Source organism: Fusarium tjaetaba, assembly GCF_013396195.1.
Source record: "Fusarium tjaetaba strain NRRL 66243 chromosome Unknown NRRL66243_c0000359, whole genome shotgun sequence".
Classification (NCBI taxonomy): Eukaryota; Fungi; Ascomycota; class Sordariomycetes; order Hypocreales; family Nectriaceae; genus Fusarium; species Fusarium tjaetaba.
Genome location: NW_023501555.1, coordinates 74,430 through 91,962, shown reverse-complemented (window position 1 = coordinate 91,962; position 17,533 = coordinate 74,430). Strand labels below are relative to the sequence as shown.

Below are 17,533 nucleotides of genomic sequence, written 5' to 3'. Positions count from 1 at the left end.
ACTCCTCGGCTTACGCTCTCACTGTATCAATCACCAACTTAATCAATAAAGTGCATCATAAGAGTAATTCTATTGATTCTCGTAGATGATACCAAAAAGACCTCGTCGAACATGGTCAACCGAGTCCAGTGAACTTTCAACTGTTCAAATCATCCATCCATCCAAAAAGTACATAAAAAGAAGTGAAGAATCTCAAACCACAATCCCCATAACTTTGTTGTTTTACTTCTTGCAAATGCCAAATGCATTCTGGCAACCACACTCACACTGCTTGGCCTTGCGACCACATCTGCCTCCACGAGAGCAACAGTCTCCAAACTTGCTGCCCTCGCATGTCTGTTCAGTCTCACCGCCGCAACGGCCATCCTCGGAAACCTTAAGTCCAGAGCTTCCCTCTTGGGTAGGCTCGCTTGTCTGAACTGGCATGGGATACTTGATAACAGGAGTGTCCTTGTACTTGGTGTTCTTCTCATACTTGTCCCACTTGCGGGTCGCTGTCTCTTGGGTAGCCTCAGTATTCTCAGCCGGCTTCGAGGCCTCAGTCGTAGCGGCGGCAGCCTGAGATGTCTTTGATGGAGCAATGTACGTCTCCTTGCTCGCAGGCTTGTCGTTGGAGTTGGAGTTCTTACCATCGGTGGCTAGATCGCTGCCCTCAAAATCACCATAGGGGGCAGGAATAGGACCAGGGGCCTCAGCAAAGTACTCCTTGCCAGTGAAGTTGGGAGGGCCTTCAAAATCCTTCGCTTTGCAGGCAGCGTTGATCTCCTTGCAGTAGTCATTCCAGGTATCACAGCCCTTACCACCAGTAGGAGGAGCGTTGTCCCAGCAGTCGCCAACAATATCCCAGCACTTCTTGGCCGCAGCCCAGCAGTTGTCTTGTCCAGAGTACTTCGCAATAGGCTTGCCGCACCAGTTGGCGTTCTTGGCAAGGCAGTCCTTGGGGACAAGACCATTCTTCTGGGTCTGCTTGGTGCCAGTCTCCTTGGAGGTAGGGTTCCAAACCTCAGGACCGGGAATAGGATATTCACCTTTGTCGCTGTAGATGTTGTAGGTGACACCGGGATCCTTCTTGTCAACATAACCGGGAATGCTGACCTCGTACTTCTCCGGGATCTCAAGAGGACCCTCGGGACCGTTCTCGATGAAGATCTGGGCACAGCTGTGGTAGAACTGAGGGTCGCCTGAGGGAGCGTTGTGGAGGGCAAGGACCTCAGGACGGACGAGGTAGTAGCCAGCAGGTAGACCAGTAGGAAGATCAACAGAAAGAAGACCACCATTGGATCGGAGAGTGTCAGTACACCACTTGTCCTCCTTGACGTTGTAACCATCTTCCCAGACCTTGAACCAACCGTCACCAGCAGCAGAGTCCGAGTTCATGTCGTCAACCTTCTTCATGTAGACGGAGCAGGGGCCCTTGTGGCCTTCGGCAATGGCACCGGGCTTGGAGTAGCTGGGGGATTCACGGAATTGGAAGGTCAGTTGAGCACCGCCGGGAGCCGGGCAGGTGAACTTGACTGGCTTGTCACCATTTTCACCTGATCTCCTCGTTAGTCACTGTCTCTGAGTCAAAGTTACTCACAAGATCTACTTACCACAGGCCATGACACCTCCAGTGATGGGGTAGATAGGGCTGTTTGCCTTGGAGGCATCCTTAGGCTGACGAACACAGGTACCATCGCCCTGGTTCTCGCCATCGATGAAAAGAGTAGTGAAGAGGGTGTGGGCGTTCGCAGCAGTAGCGAGGCCGAGAACAGTAGCAAGAAGCTTCATGATGGATAGTTCAGAACAAAATCGTTTCGATAAACACAAAGAAGGGGAGCAGAAAACCAGTTCTGCTATAAAACCGCTAGGGTTGAAGTCGTTGATTGATGTCGTGAAAAGGGAGTGTATATGCTTGAAGAAGCAGTAAGGAGTGTCTTTCAATCAATGAAGGAATGAATAAGTGAAGAGAAGAGAAAGAGTCGCAGTACAACTCGAGAAACACCGTGATGAGGAAGAATGAAGGTGAAGAGAGGAGAGAGGGAGCATCACGAACTTGTGGCCATGCCTCATATATACTGCAACTCCTCAGCTCACGATCAGGGATGGACATGGCAGGCACCTCAACCTCAGCTCGGGTCAGCCTGCAGATCAGATCCTCCAGACCTGGTTCTATACAAGGATTATGGTGATGGCCAAGCTCGACGAGTTACACCAAAACTGCCCGACTTTCCAGTTATTCGGTGCGTAGGCGACAAGCAGCGCCAGTATCTCAAACGGTGGCGTTCCACCTAGCCTGACCCTTTCCATTTCCCCCAGCGGGATAGCTATGTTAGCTGGGGACGGATAATGCTGGATACCCATGTTTAGGCTCTCTGCATGTTTCCAGGTGTAATCAAACGGGCCACCAAACACAGAGGTCAAGGCCACGGTCGTGATCCCTGTGGCGCATCATTTGGGAGTCAATCACCGAGTGCCAAGATATCCAAGGTGAAACGTAGTGAGAGAGGCCTGAGTCTAGGTCTGCGGGTGCTTTGATGAGTGTTAAGTAAGATTGAATGGTAGAAGTTGGACAGGATTGGGTGGAGGTTTAAGCTAAGTTTCGGTACCTGCGTCTAGGAAGCGCCCAGATAAACGGGCGTTTCCGTTGTGGATGTAACCTCCATACTCTACCAATGACTGCAGTTCAGAAGGATCTACTTTCTACAGTCTTGACTAGTTATTACTATATTTTATTCTTTATCTAATTGTTATGCTCATGGTTCCCGTTAACCTTAAAGCATAAACATTCTGCTAGTCCTTCATTATACTCAACGGCGTCGTTTCAAACCTAACTCTTGCGGGAAACAAAAAGCAATTAACAAGTTGGCTCAGGGAAACAAATACAGAGGTTATCCATGATCATCCAAAGTCAAGACAGTGACTGACTGCAGTGACAGTCTATTAATCATGGTGCGACTCTTGAATCCAACCCCTCTCATCCTTTCGATCCCTCATTCAAGATTGCCTATCATTCATGGACGTGCTCATTCAATTCTAGGTTCTCATCCATCGTGGATTCACAATCCTCAGGGGTGAGCTTCAGCCGCAAATCGCTTGGGGAACCTAGTGAGTTAATCGGCGTAGTTTAAATCATGAGATCACTATTCGATGCCAATAAGAACTGTATCGATAGTATACAATAAAATTCACTGCACAGCCTTCTTCTACCAGATTTATAACACAAATCAACTCCTTAACTCTCAGCAGTTCTGAGGCTGCACGATTCAAGTCTGGGGGACAAGCAAGGATCATGTCGATCCTCTCCTCCACATGTTTAATACCAGGGGTTTCATAACCTCCCTCATCTCATCTCATCACCCCTTCACTACAGTCAGTACCTTGTTCAGTTCGAAACTCGGAAAATACAATCAACAAACTTGGGAAAATGAGGAATCTGTTCCGCTGTCATCCCATCATATGTTGATCACTTATGAAGCTTGTTCTATACCCCTGCTATTCACGCATTCCGACTTGGCATCACCAAACTGCATGCTCACTAACATTGAATATAACCAAGCCGCATGTTTTCTCTCTTCTCAAGTAACAACTCAGCTTCATCATCGGCCGTCTGCAGCCAAGTGTGTTTCAACAGAAAACAAAACAAAACATCGGCCCAGATACAGGTCGTACAAGAATACCCTCCACCAGGCTTCGGCCTCGCTCTTCGGCGCTTCAGTAGCCCAAATACCGGCCCATCAACCAGATCGATTCCGAACCAATTGATCCTCTGCCGTCCTATATATGCGACATCTAGCTGCTTCACCTGCCGAAGCCTCCACGACAACATCATCACATAGAGAAAACAGGTAATGAATCATAAATCATACAATTGAAAGGGTAAGAGTGGAGATTTGATTCTGTCCTGCGCGACCAACACTTTTGAACTCCTCATACACACTTATACAAACACACTTCTTGAATCCTTGCATAATTGGTCTGTCGTTTTTGCGCCTACATTAACAATCATCTCCTCCCTCTTCCCCCTCCAAAGCGACCTCAGCAGAGTTCCATCTCTTGCGTCCGCCGCTCTCGATATGGTACAGTATGATACAAGCAGGCTACTTTTGATATATGGGTATCTTATTCGTTGATCTTGGCCAGGATCCTAGTCATACGAGTCAGTATACTTGCTTCCATAATGCAGCATCTGGTGGTATGTGGTCACTTACTCGCTGTCGCGGAAGAGCTGGAACTCCTCCTCGCCGGCCTTGACGGGAGAACCGCCGAATTGAGGGATCAGAACTCGGTCACCAACGGCAACGCCCATGGGTAGTCGGTTACCCTTCTTGTCCATGGCACCGGGGCCCACGGCGAGAACCTTGGCCTCGTTGAGCTTCTCAACGCTGGACTCGGGCAGGAAGATGCCGCTGGCGGTCTTGGTCTCGGCCTTAACGCGCTGGACGAGAACACGGTCAAGGAGGGGAGCGAGAGCTCGGATGGACTTGATGGAGGTGGCCTGCAGCGTTTGGTGTTAGTCCTAACTGCTCTTTCCTGTTTCCTATAGTGCTCATGTGCCTGAATGCTTCCATCTCTCCCATCCAAGTCTCCTCATGGCTCCCAATTGCCGAGGATAACAAGCTAGATAGTTAAGACTAAAGCATTGGCGGGGCTGCTTCTGCAATTCACTACAGTAGCAATCGCGAACGTACCATTGTGATTAAGTAAAAGAGGTAGGTGGTTGGGTATATGGTCAGAGAGTCGTAGATTCGTAATTGGAGAAGTAAACAAGAAGAAGAGTTCGGCTTCGGTGTTCAACGGAGTTCAAATCGGCGGTGGATCTCGTCTCTTCCAACAGCTTCCAGAAGAAGGTCAGCAATTTTTTCCCCCAAGCTTTCCCGTCGGCTCTTGATTTCCCCGGTTCCGAGAATCGGCACTACACGTCCGATTGCCGTCCGAAAGCGGTATATCATGCCGAACGACTTACACCACAAAGCTCCTCGTTATCATTAATGTGATCGATATTTACTCAGTATTATTATTTTTTATAATTCAACGCTGTCTTTCTGTCTTAATCGCTGAAAAGCTTTGACAGCCCCTTATCCATATTCTGGAACTGCTACTAATCAAACGCTGTTACCAAGGAATTCTCGACAATTGCTGATCCTCCATCTATCTGTTCGTCATTCATCAATGCAGCTCATAAGCGAATCCATTTCAAAACAGCCCCCAATTTATGTCTTCATTGCTCTCAAAACGCCAAATGCCGGCCTTCCTTCAGAAATAGTCAATTTGTCCTGTCTTGCGGTCGTAGCCAAAGTCTGATGATCACTTCTTCTCGGGTTGTTGCGAGTTGGCTGGAGGTTCCAAGATATGAGTGTGGTTGTCAGCTGGGATAACCTCACCGTGGTCAAGTTGCTGGCAAATGACTGTATCTGCAACCCATGGCTCCTGAAGAATCTCATCCATCCTGGCACGAGTCTTGGGGTTAAGATCAAGCATTCTGCTAATGATGTGTCTGCTTTCCCTAGGCAGCAGGCGCAGAATACGCCATGGGCCACGGATGACTTCCTTCTTCTCACCACTCGGCTGTGTCTTAGAGTCCTTTGAGTCGGTGGCCGAGCTGGCTTCTTTTGAGGTTGCCTCTTCTTTTTGCTCATGATGAGTATGTTTCTTGGTCTCATCCTCAGCCAAAAAGTCTCGTGCTGGCGTGGTGGTCAAATCATTCGTTGACTTTGAGGGCACAATGAGCTTCCTGGGGTCGTGTCCTGGAGTTGGGTCCGCCGCGAACAACTTGAAGGAGTTATCTGTCATTCGTGGGACCTTCCACGGGAAACGTCGAAGAGTCATGCAGCAAAAAATGATGGCCAAAGACCAGATATCCACAGCTACTGCGTCGTACTCCTTGGAGTCGTAAACCTCGGGTGCGAGATAAGGGTCAGAGCCCACAATGCCTGGGACCAGTTAGCCAATGTCCTCATACCATATTGGCGAAGAAACATACCTTTTGCGGGCACAGTGTCAGTCTCAAAAGGATATTTGAAGACGTGAGCACTGCCAAAATCGATGATCTTCATGATACCCTTGGAGCTCACTACCACATTATCCAGCTTCAGATCGCGGTGGGCAAGGCCCACGCTATGCAGATAAGTCACGCCATTGAGGATTTGCAGGAAGCAGCACGTTATCTCTTCCCGGGACATCCGACCGGTCATAACGATTGCGAAGAGGTCAAATGGCGCATATTCCATCACTTCATACCAGCGCCCCTTTTCTTGAAGAATGTCCAACGTTTCGATAATATTGCCATGGTGAAGGGTCGATCCAACGCAAAATTCGGCCGTTACTTTCTTGTTGTACTCTTTTTCGGTTTCGTATGTGTGTCTTGCACGGAACTCTTTGACTGCAAATACGGTACCGTCGTCCTTGCGCTTCATCAGTCTCACCGAGCCACCCGCACCGGAGCCCAGAAATTTGCCGAGCTTGCCGTACTTGGAAGACAGCCCATGATCATCTCCAAATGGCAATTGCTGGGTCGATTTGGAAGCTGCAGCTTTCGTGCCGAGCTTGATTGATGGTGCTGGTGACGACTCTCTCTTTTTGCTGTGATGACCGCCCTTGCGGAAAAATCGTTTCAAATCTGCCATTGAGCTGTGTCCGGGGTGAAGGTTGCCAGTCGAGACGCTATCATTCGGTGCAAGTTCTTCACTACTGTTCCTTGCACTACCAAAGATCGACGATCCGCGCTTCTCGTTCAGATTTGACTTAGACCCATGGGGAGAACCATGCTTCTTCTTACGTGAAAAGATGAATCTTGGGTCGATTGTGTGCTTCGTTGTGTGTGCCGCTTGTGCAGGTCGTCGGCCCTTGGCGTAGGGATCGTTGATATCACCGCCAGGGGTAAATGGCTTAGAGTAGAAGTTTGACGCTGAGCTTCGGGACGGACTAGATTCTCTAGAAGCTGGCATGGAACCAGGTCCTACTCCAAACATGCCTCGACGATGGGATTGGTGCTGCTCCTCAGCGGAAGACGCTCTACGGACCGCATGATCGGAAGCAGCTCGAGCAGCTGAAGGTCTTCTGTCGGGAGCTGGTGAAGCCTTTTCATGAGATGACGATGCCTGTGGGGTGATAACCGGGGGTTCATTCGTCTTGGCCACTTCTTTACCCTTCTTATCCGAACTAGCCTGGCCGGATCCCGCGGGAGTTAGGGGAGGGGAAGCCAGCGTAGAGACCTGAGGGCTGGTATGCGGGGATTGGAAGGTGGCAGAGGTAGGTGTGGGCAATCTAGTAGACTGTCCGGATTCATCCTCATGCGATGGGACCTACAATGACATCAGTTAGCGTTAGTCTCAAAACCTTCAATTATGGCAACGCAGTGACATAACGTTGCGAAGCTCAAATACCACAATCAAATTACCGGTAGCAATTAGAGTAGAATTTGGCCGAGAGCATTTTCCAAAAGCTGGTGATGCGTGAATACACAGAAAGGGGTTCATACTCGGGAGGGTGGAAGCGAGAAAGCTTCAAATTGGCAGTTATTCAAGCGCAATTCTTGTAAAGGCCGGCCGTGGAGAGACTTGGTGAAGGCTTTAAGTTGATCGGCAGTAACTTCGGTGAAAGGACTTGACTGGTCGTGCTCTTCATGCTCTGGGTTCGACGATGACGGGTCGACGGTGGCCGGTTGGGTCGGTGATATCTCCTGGACGGCGGATGAGAAGCGAACGCCGGAAGCATCTTCGGATGCATCTTCGGATGCATCTTCCTTATCTCCAATTGACTCTTGAGGTTTTTGAACAGGCTCTGAAGCTTCTATTAAAACCGCAGTTAGCGATTGTACCACAAACATCGTTTCGCAGTGCTTCAGTGCGCCGAGCAGAAGATCGAGGTGGGGCAGAATAGGCTCGGCAGAACCGGAAGATAGACTTACCAGAGGCGCCCTGGGAGCGAGGAAGCTCCTGGGGAGGATTTGAAGAACTCATCGGGTTAGAAAAGGATGCTTTGATGAGGTATGAGCAAAGTAACCAAAAAGCAACCAAGGTAGTAGTATGATGAGGGTGGTAAGAAGAAGCGAGACTGAGCAGACTAAGAGTTGCGACGACGATGATAAAAGAGGACGAGCCATGGGCCCGCACTTGCCTTACTACGTACCTATCTAGTGGGGGGCTCCACTTTGTTTCCTTCTTCACATCTCTCCCACCTTTTGAGGGCAGCCCAATCCGAGTGGTTCCAATATCTTCCCTTTTTGCTGGGCAGGGCTACGGGCAATAGTTAGCGTTTAGGAGGTCCTTTTACGGCAATGCGGGTGCTAGAAACACGCTAGACGTGCGCTAAAAACTGTTTCCTGGCAGCTGGTGATTCCTCAGGTACACTGAAGAGGCTTCAGAAGTTGAGGCTTGCTCGGACATATGCAAATATTTAGGTTGAAGATGAGTCCATGTTGATCGCGAGTCAACGTGTACGCCGTGTTCGTCTGATCACTTTTCCCAACAGAAGCGCCCCCTATCGTCAGCTTTTAACTTATCTTTACTGCTGATAGCTTGACTGAAGTGGCACAGTAAGCAGCGAGTATCATGTACATCGACTTACGAAGCGCTCCCTTGATCTCATGGTCCCGGCGCATCACTAGACAGGGCTCCTTGTCAAGAGAAAAATTCAACACATGAGTATGAATAATGGAAGCAGTCCAATGCCCTCGGACAATTACAATTGCATTGCGTTGGGTTGCAAAACAATTTCCTCGTTGGGTTGGAACCTTCTTGTTACTATGACTCAACTCCTTTTACATTGAGGGTGCCACCAACAGCCATACATCCATAGCATGTGCACTAACGATGCAGAGATCGGGAAGGCGGTTAGTTCTCCGGTGTTGATGTGAAGTTCACTTGATACAAACAGTTCGAGATCCGTGAATATGACCCCCTGTCAAACTCAACGATCTGACCCGATTTAGGCTCTCGCTCAGCTGCGTTTCCTAGTCGACGTAACCAAAGCATATTTACAACCTTGATCGATATAGCGGTGTCTTGAAGGATTACGATTTACATTAGAAGCTGCAACAGGGGTGATATCTAAGGTTACTTGAGCTACTACAAGTGTAAACTCCGTTCTGGTGCCGCGGCTTTTGTGTAAGTGACCCATGTGTCAGTGAGCCTCGACCAAGAAAACGTGTGAGACACAATGTGTGACAATGTCAAGTATCACCTGCTTCTAGAAACATGGAAGACGAGAATTTTTTACCCCTTCAAGTTTTGATACGTAACATAAAGCCAAGTCCAAGCCTAGCCCAGCCCAGCCCAGTCACAGCGGAGCTCCCGGCCAAGTTTCGGTCGCCTCCAAGCCTCTCAGTTGCAAGACCTGCAAGAATCTTTTTATCCCTTCATCAAGAACCAGTCAAGTATAAACAAAATAATCAAACCCACATATTCCAATAGCGAAAATGTTTTCTGTTCCTTGAGCTATTCCGGTGTAAGCAACAAGTCCCGTGTTAAGCTCAATTCTTATTTAGGACCATACGCAAGCGTCATGGCCTTACACGTGTTGTTGTCAAGTTTGCGTATTTCCGGGCTTGCTAAAGTGGTTTCAATGGCAATGGAAGTCGACCCTTTCCATAAATGTGAAGTCAACAGATGGGGCCATAGGGATATCTCGATCTTCAGACTTTTTTATGTGATCACCTGTTACAGTCAGGAACTGGCTCGAGAGGATCTGTCAAATCCGTCGATCTTCCGTTGTGCCCTGAGATCTCGAGCTCTTGTTGTATCAGGATCCTATCAAGTCGTTTCATTTTTGCTGACTCGTCCACCACATTTGCCCAGTATTCAGAGGGTCTGAACTCAGGGCTGTTGAATTAGAGGGCTTGAAATCATTATTCTAAAAGTTTGCTGAATTTGGGATGACACTATCCTAAAATATCCTAAATTCTTCTAATTATCATTTAAGGAGACCCTCCCTCCCTCCAGCTATTTTGCACAGTACAATAGAATACAGAGCATGACATGTATATACATTGCCAAGCATCGATGACACAGCATATGAACCAATGGTTTCAATGATGGTTTGACTCCCATAAAATCATGATCTGAGATACATGTACATGGGATACAGTCATATGTATTCCACATGACTTAGGTTCATTGGCTTCAACGGGATACGAGACTTTATGCAAGCCACGCGTATGGTGGATCAAGAGTCTTTCCTGGATAAGTGCCTACCCACGTACTGATAGAGGCACGTGAGGTCTTGACTACTTGCGAGTTATCAAGGTCGAGATCAACTTCACATGTCTTGCCTCGCGAACTCGGACAACTACCGTCTGTAATCACTCACTTAGCCTCAAGTGCTGAACAACCTCCATGTCCATCTTCTCACACCAATGCCATCGGGAAAAGCCTGACATAAGATCGGCCTGCCCAACACACGCAAGTGTGAAATAATAACCAGTATTTCGCCTTTTGAACGCTGAATAGATGCATCGTACAATTCCTCCTCTAATCAGAGGCCCAACTCCCTGTCCATAAGCTGTTGTACATGTATAATATCTGGTTGGAGATCTTCGTACACGCCACGTTCTGTGGTCTTTCGTTTTCATTTCGTCATCATCCTCTTAAGCCACCACCTCAATTCCCATCGTCTTCGCCTGGTAAATGACCGATCTGCAAAGTCCCTCTAGTGATAGACCAGAAAGTCGGAGCTCAGTCTGCTTGATCTTTGCAATCTCGTAAATGTGCTTAAGGGATAGAGTGCCGACAGTCTCGTGCCCTGGCTTGCTAACACCCTTTCGCTTGCCCTTCTTTCCCATGGGAGCTTCGACGGCATTGAGGAGAAGCCATGACGTGTGCGGTGTTCGGACGTCAAAAGTAAATGATCGATCGGGGCGTACGGTGACTCGGCAAGGCATTGGTGTTCCGGTGATAATATGTGCAGTTCTTGCGTTAAATTCCTGGGCGCAAGTTAGCAAAGGATTGACATCTGAGCTCATATAAAACTGACCTTGCAAAAGTCCATAGACTTCACACCCTTGGAACCGAGAGCAGGACCAACAGGAGGACTAGGACTAGCCTGTCCAGCTCCCACGATCAGCTTCACGATCTGGTCAACGCCGCCTCGACCCTTTGACATGGTTGCTGTTGTGTTGAAATTGGTGGTGTCCCGTTGCGACGTTAATCGTTGATGGTGTTTTGCGAGCTGAAGAAATTCGAGAGCCAATGTCTCTAGCGTCCCGATTGGTCCACAGCCAGTGTCATGATGGATGTCTCCACAATCAGGTCGCCCCACCAGGCTACCTACGGAGTACTAGATTTACCTTTCCATCCAATCCTTCAAAAAAAATCTCGAGCGCATCAATCTTCAACCGTCCTCATCAGAAGACGCTCTCAGGACAACCACAACGGAATGCGCACTTGAGAAACAAATATTGAGCCGCAGCCGATTTTTCATTCTTTTTCACTCAAAGAGACTTAACAATTTTCTCCAGCTTCTCTCGCCAGAAGTGCCCCAACACCTGTCTTCGACCTTTCTCCCCAGAAGAGCTCAACGCCAATCTTGAGCCTCTCTCCCGACAAGAGACTTAGTACATACGGCACGATGCCTTCAACTCACAGTAAGGCCTAATCCAACATGAGTCCCTTATGTTGGTGAAGCAAGAGGCTTACATGAAGCAGAAAAACCGAAGCCTTGGGACACAGATGACATTGACAAATGGAAGGTCGACACCTTCACTCCCAAGGATAATGCTGCCGGCGCATTCCTCGAAGAGAGTTCCTTTGCCACCCTCTTCCCCAAATACCGCGAAGTCTATCTGAAGGAAGCATGGCCTCTGGTTACTCGCGCCCTCGAAAAACACGGAATCGCCTGCACGCTCGATTTGGTTGAAGGTTCTATGACCGTCAAAACGACTCGTCGAACGTATGATCCCGCCGCCATTCTCAACGCACGCGACCTCATCAAGCTCCTGGCTCGCTCCGTCCCCGCCCCTCAAGCTATCAAGATCCTCGAAGATGGTGTTGCCTGTGATGTGATCAAGATACGCAACTTGGTCGGAAGCAAGGAAAGATTTATTAAGAGGCGACAAAGAATCCTTGGACCCAACGGTTCAACACTCAAAGCGCTCGAATTGCTCACAGAAACATACATTCTGGTCCACGGAAACACAGTTTCCGTTATGGGGCCCTACAAGGGCCTGAAAGAGATTCGACGTATCGTGGAAGACTGCATGGCAAACATCCATCCAGTCTATGGAATCAAAGTGAGAAATTGTCTCCATGAGAAGAAATCAGACAGCTAACCCATCGGCAGGAACTGATGATCAAAAAAGAGCTTGCAAAGGATCCCGAGCTCGCCAACGAGAGCTGGGATCGTTTCCTTCCCAACTTCAAAAAGAGGACTCTCAGCCACCGGCGTGTTCCCCACAAGGTCACGGACAAGGCCAAGAAGACATACACACCATTCCCTCCAGCTCCCGAAAAGAGCAAGGTGGATAAGCAAATCGAGACTGGCGAGTATTTCTTGGCCAAGGGCGACAAGAAGCGTGCTTTACACGAGGAGCGCAAGGAGAATCAGAGCAAGCGAAAGGAGGAGAAGGCAAAGGAGCGAGAGGCCGAGTTTGTCCCACCGCAAGAGGGACGTCCCAAGAAGAAGCGCAAGAAGACGGAAGAGTAAACAGGGAGAGCATCGTATTTCGTGGATGGGCAACTGGTGTGAGTTGTTTCAATCTCATGTACAAGCTCTCAAGTTGTATGATACCCTGAAAATCTCGGCGTTCTTCATGTCTCTATTTAAGGATTAATAGCTAAAAAGAAATGTGCTTTCAATTTCTGTGTCTAAATTCGTGAAAAGGCGTTGTATTTGCCCTGTTGATTATGATATCTAGAGTTTGGAGGGCGAATCGCTTCCTGAATCCCACTCGATTACCAGCTTACCAAACTGCTTCCCCTGATCCATGTCTTTAAACAGGTCATCGATTCCTGGAAGGTTATCCAGCCCCTTGATCGTTCTGCTGATGACAGGTCGAATCTTCTTCTCATTCACAAAGGCAACCATATCCTGGAACTCCTTGCGGGAACCCATCGTTGAACCCTTGAGCTCGATATTCTGCAGATTCGCGGCCATCAGCCAGTCCATCTTGGGAGACACTGTCATGCCGTACTGCACAATTACACCGCCAGCCTTGAGTAGTCGCACAGTCTTGGCCACGATCTCACCGCCTGCACCGTCGATTACAGCATCGAGATACGGTCTGTTGGCTGGTAGCTGTGCTCGAAGCTCCTTGTCCCAGGACTCGTTCTTGTAGATAACTCCACCTTTTGCGCCCATCTCTTTGGCCTTTGAAATCTTGGCTTGATCGCCGGATGTAACGAATACGTTGCAGCCCATTGCTACGCCGAACTGGAGGACCTGGAGCGCAACACCGCCGCCAATGCCTGTGATAAGAATGTTTGAGCCAGGGAAAGCAGCGTTGCTCTTTGTCACAAGCGCACGCCAGCCTGTGACACCAACAAGAGGCAGAGCTGCTCCCTCAGCGGGTGTAAGGTGTTCAGGCGCAGGCTCAACTTCCTCCTCTGACACTACAATATAGTCCTGAGCAGTACCGACCTCGGTGAGTTTAGAACCACCTGTGACTGCAAACTTGCGGCTATCTTCTGGTGCAGCAGGGTCTGATTCCCAACCGCGCATGGGAGTGAGGATGACTGGCTTGTTGAGGAGGTTCTTACGAGTGACATTGCTTCCTAGAGCGACCACAGTGCCGTAGCCATCTGCTAGAATTGGGTTGGTGAAGGAAATGGCTGGGTAAAGATGACGGCGCATGAAGAGATCACGGTGGTTAAGTGCCGCCGCAGAGAGGTTCACAAGGACCTCATTGGGGCCTGGAGTTGGCTTTGGAACTTGCTTTACTTGAAGTCTGTATTTCATATTAGCAATTGGCTCTTGACATGTGGAGGAAGTATTTCTAACGGATAATAGACCTTTCCAGGCTTTGCGCCTTCGATCTGCTGTAGGGTGAGAACTCGAGGCATGATTGTGGCTGTGATGTGACCGATTGTTGTTGGTAGAGTATTTCTGGTAGATATATAGTCCCTTCGGTAATAGCGGCTCAGAAAAGGTTCGATTTCGGCTATTGGGCGCAGTCTTGTTGAAGCTTGCAAGTTGGAACGACATAGATATCTCATGGCCATTGGCCCCGCATCCCAGACCTCGGCATTAAGATGCACCTAAAGCAGCAACTATATACGGCCGATCTGGATGGTACAAGAGCTTTGACGTCAAAATCGGGGATTTGATTAATAATGTTAAACTGGGCTAGTGTTTCTTCCCGAGGATGGTGTATTCAAGTACGGAGTATCTTCTTATCAAAGCTATCCTTGGTGACGTCGTGTGAAGGACTGAACATGGAGGTACGCATTGATAGAGAGACAACGTTATAGACAAGTTTCCCGCTCGTTGAGAATGCTATTGACCTAAAACGGCTTGCCCCTTTATCAATCACAGATCAAAAAATGACAACATGGGGTTGACTTGTCGGAAGAGAAATACAGCAATTATTCGCTGGCGAGGAATAATATACCCTATACGTCTATATATCTGGAATATGTCCTACACTGTATATTCTGTCAAACTTTGCAAATATATCCAATGGCGTATATATAGGATTTCAGTTAGGGGCTTCGCTCAGTTTGTGAGTAATGATAGTCTCGTATATGGTCATTCACAACTTACTTTGTTTCATATAAGACTATCTGGTTTGTATGGTGTCAACCTCACTAATACTGGCGCTAACATCGGAATATTTATGTCTTGATCCAGTTCCTGAAATGACAGCAATTGAACATTATTATAATAACTATACTCACAAGTCTCACGTGAAACCAGAAGATTATTTTATAATAAGAATATAAACGAAGTTTGTTGGTTTGAAGTGTTGCATCACTGCACGCACTACGCAACCTCCTATAGATGCTTACCAACGCTCCGAAAATCGGCATCATAGTTATATCAAACTACTAACAAATATCTACACCAAAGTTTGAACCATCAGCTAATCTTCACTGGAATTTTCAAATGGCCGCATTATTCTCAGGCGCCGTCTATGGCGCCTCTACGATAGCCGCTGGCGTCTATTTGCCCTCAACAATCATCAATCAGTTCAAGTTCCAGGATTGGCATATGCTGCAAACCTCTCTCGGGGCTGTTGCAAGCAGCGCGTGAGTAGTCACCCTCTACACGAATACAAGAAGAAGCTAACATTTGATCAGTATCATATACAAAGTCGCTGAAAGATACGGCTACGTTAAGCTCAAGCCCAGAAGTTCATCACCGATTGGTCTCTTTGGACAGTATGACGGCAACGTCATAGGCGGATTCCTCCTTGGAGCTGGCATGGCTCTTTCAGGATCCTGTCCAGGTACTCTGTTCGCACAAGTCGGAGCTGGTCTGAGGACTGGCTTTTATACTCTCGGAGGTGCTATTCTTGGAGGTCTCGCCTATACAGGTTATGTCGCGCAAGCAGCCAAGACTCAGAGGGAGAAGGCGGGTGTACAGCCCGAGACAGTAACTCTTGATGAGAACCTTGGGCTTTCCAACGATACAACGGTTGCTCTCTTCGAATCTGTCTGCTTATCTATCATCGGTGCTTCTGTTGCCTACACTACTGGCTCCGACTGGTCACTTTACTCAGCTGGTGGTGGTCTCTTCATCGGTCTCTCGCAACTCTTTTCAATTCTCGTCCGTCGCTCTATGATTGGCATATCAGGCTCATATGAAGAAGTCGGAAACCATTTCTGGTGGCTCACAAGAGATGCCCCGTGGCCAACAAGTCGACAGAACACCTTATTCGCCGTGGGCATGACAAGTGGTGCTTGGGTTCTTGCAAAGGTACTCCCTTCATTCGTCAAGGGCCATATCGTCGAGACAGAGCCATTGCTTGCTGGAGTTGGTGGGTTTTTGATGATTGTAGGATCGAGGTTAGCAGGAGGATGTCCGTCTGGACATGGCGTTAGTGGTTTATCGTTGATGTCAACATCAAGTCTTGTCACCATGAGCACTGCGTTTGCTGCTGGAAGCTTGGTTGCTCCATTGTTTCATTAGACTGAGTTGGATACAAAAGATTCATGGCTACTATGTGAAATATGACCTTGAATATCTATTCGTGACTCTGGAGATTCAGAAGTACCGGAGTAGACCATCTAATCCTTCTTAATCCCACAGCCAATTCTCGCGGTAACTTCAATCTCAATCTTCATCTCCTCCTTCATCAATGAGGACTGGATCATGGTTGCAGCAGGACGAACATCGCCAAACCACTTCTTCAACACTGGCCAGGTCTTCGGAAAGTCATCGCGGTCAGGGAGGATATAGTGAACACGAACGACATCGGAGACCGAAGCACCAGCATCCTTCAATGCGGCAGCAATGTTGGTCATGGTCTGGTCGGCCTGCTCGGCAACATCTGACGAAAGCTCCCCAGTCTTGTAATCATAACTGTAGCACTTAGATATTTTCGAGTTCTAAGTGAGAGCGGACTTGCTTACCCAGTGGTACCGCTGACAAAAACCCAATCGCCAGTCACGACAGCTCGTGAATATCCGATGAGCTCTTCAAAGGCAGAGCCAGAGCTGATGTTCTGACGGGAAGTCATTGCAATTGAATTGAGTATTAATGATGAAAAGATGATATAAAAGGCACGATGGAGAGAAATCAAAAGTGTAGGTTTGAGGGAAGATATAGTAGGTGTCGTGAGTCACTTACACCAAGCTATTCCTATTGTTTGCCGGGTGGGGTCGCTTGACCAATTCGAGGAGGCTGAAGCTCATGTATTCGCGCGCAAGAGGTAGGTATTTCATTGATTTCATGACAATCGTAATGCCAGTCCACACTATAGTATACATATTTTACACCATGCATTTATATATGCATCCAACACTTTAGCCAGTGAGTTCCTTGACCATCTTGGCCAACTCCTTTCTGTCGACGTCCTTGCCCTCGAGAGCACCGGACAATCGCTTCATGACGTCGCCCAAGATGGACTTGGCTTGAGTGCCAGCAGCCTTTGAAGCCTCAACAGCATCCTGCACCATAGCCTTGAGCTGAGCCTCTGTCAAGCTCTCAACTCCGCTGTTGGCAAGGTACTCATCCAAGACCTTGATCTGATCCTCCTCCTTTTGAACAAGATCCTCACGGTTGGCAGCCTTGGCCTCAGCGACAGCATCTTGAGAGCTCTTTTGGATCTTGCGGATCAAAGCAACGAGCTGGACATCTGTTTTGATCGGAGTTGAGGTCTTGGAAGCGTTGAGGTTGGCGGATATGATAGCTCGGAGAACGGTCAGGCGAGGAGTATCCTTGGCACGCATGGCCGTCTTAAGATCGCCCTTGAGCTTGGACAGAAGGGGAGGAGGTGCATCTTCGGTAGATGTTGAGTAGAATCGGCAGACAGAGACTCGGCTGATGGGCTGACGAAGCGTGGGTTGCGACATGCGCAGAGCCCGGAACAGCTGCATCGATTGTTTGGCCGGCATTGTGAAGGGATCGGTATTATCGGTGTAGAGACTGTTTGGTGACTCGATATGACGATCGCGGCTCG

At 48.5% G+C, this 17,533-nt stretch overlaps 9 protein-coding genes across 9 annotated transcripts; 2 read left to right on the top strand and 7 right to left on the bottom strand.

Annotated features, from left to right (window-relative positions):
• Positions 1-222: 222 nt before the first annotated feature.
• FTJAE_12789 (murein transglycosylase) lies at positions 223-1,770 on the bottom strand (the record flags this gene model as incomplete). Its single annotated transcript, XM_037345869.1, has 2 exons — positions 223-1,535; positions 1,593-1,770. The coding sequence occupies 2 exons, from the start codon at positions 1,768-1,770 to the stop codon at positions 223-225; spliced, it is 1,491 nt and encodes a 496-aa protein (XP_037200200.1).
• Positions 1,771-4,101: 2,331 nt separating this feature from the next.
• On the bottom strand, positions 4,102-4,673 carry FTJAE_12788 (heat shock 10 (chaperonin CPN10); the record flags this gene model as incomplete). The annotated part of the gene is made up of 3 exons (XM_037345868.1): positions 4,102-4,126; positions 4,191-4,477; positions 4,671-4,673. The coding sequence occupies 3 exons, from the start codon at positions 4,671-4,673 to the stop codon at positions 4,102-4,104; spliced, it is 315 nt and encodes a 104-aa protein (XP_037200199.1).
• Positions 4,674-5,286: 613 nt separating this feature from the next.
• On the bottom strand, positions 5,287-7,940 carry FTJAE_12787 (HAL kinase; the record flags this gene model as incomplete). The annotated part of the gene is made up of 4 exons (XM_037345867.1): positions 5,287-5,912; positions 5,963-7,283; positions 7,460-7,770; positions 7,889-7,940. The coding sequence occupies 4 exons, from the start codon at positions 7,938-7,940 to the stop codon at positions 5,287-5,289; spliced, it is 2,310 nt and encodes a 769-aa protein (XP_037200198.1).
• Positions 7,941-10,564: 2,624 nt separating this feature from the next.
• Positions 10,565-11,079, bottom strand: FTJAE_12786 (ribosomal L11 mitochondrial; the record flags this gene model as incomplete). Its single annotated transcript, XM_037345866.1, has 2 exons — positions 10,565-10,900; positions 10,951-11,079. 2 exons carry the CDS (start codon positions 11,077-11,079, stop codon positions 10,565-10,567), a joined length of 465 nt encoding a protein of 154 aa, XP_037200197.1.
• A 465-nt stretch (positions 11,080-11,544) lies between these two features.
• Positions 11,545-12,618, top strand: FTJAE_12785 (KRR1 small subunit processome component; the record flags this gene model as incomplete). The annotated part of the gene is made up of 3 exons (XM_037345865.1): positions 11,545-11,560; positions 11,622-12,205; positions 12,256-12,618. The coding sequence occupies 3 exons, from the start codon at positions 11,545-11,547 to the stop codon at positions 12,616-12,618; spliced, it is 963 nt and encodes a 320-aa protein (XP_037200196.1).
• Positions 12,619-12,825: 207 nt separating this feature from the next.
• FTJAE_12784 (zinc-type alcohol dehydrogenase) lies at positions 12,826-13,973 on the bottom strand (the record flags this gene model as incomplete). The annotated part of the gene is made up of 2 exons (XM_037345864.1): positions 12,826-13,858; positions 13,912-13,973. The coding sequence occupies 2 exons, from the start codon at positions 13,971-13,973 to the stop codon at positions 12,826-12,828; spliced, it is 1,095 nt and encodes a 364-aa protein (XP_037200195.1).
• Positions 13,974-15,015: 1,042 nt separating this feature from the next.
• On the top strand, positions 15,016-16,041 carry FTJAE_12783 (uncharacterized protein; the record flags this gene model as incomplete). Its single annotated transcript, XM_037345863.1, has 2 exons — positions 15,016-15,158; positions 15,210-16,041. 2 exons carry the CDS (start codon positions 15,016-15,018, stop codon positions 16,039-16,041), a joined length of 975 nt encoding a protein of 324 aa, XP_037200194.1.
• A 98-nt stretch (positions 16,042-16,139) lies between these two features.
• Positions 16,140-16,591, bottom strand: FTJAE_12782 (brt1; the record flags this gene model as incomplete). The annotated part of the gene is made up of 2 exons (XM_037345862.1): positions 16,140-16,434; positions 16,485-16,591. 2 exons carry the CDS (start codon positions 16,589-16,591, stop codon positions 16,140-16,142), a joined length of 402 nt encoding a protein of 133 aa, XP_037200193.1.
• Positions 16,592-16,877: 286 nt separating this feature from the next.
• On the bottom strand, positions 16,878-17,468 carry FTJAE_12781 (aspartyl glutamyl-tRNA amidotransferase subunit B-related; the record flags this gene model as incomplete). The annotated part of the gene is made up of 1 exon (XM_037345861.1): positions 16,878-17,468. The coding sequence occupies one exon, from the start codon at positions 17,466-17,468 to the stop codon at positions 16,878-16,880; it is 591 nt and encodes a 196-aa protein (XP_037200192.1).
• Between the last annotated feature and the right edge of the window lie 65 nt (positions 17,469-17,533).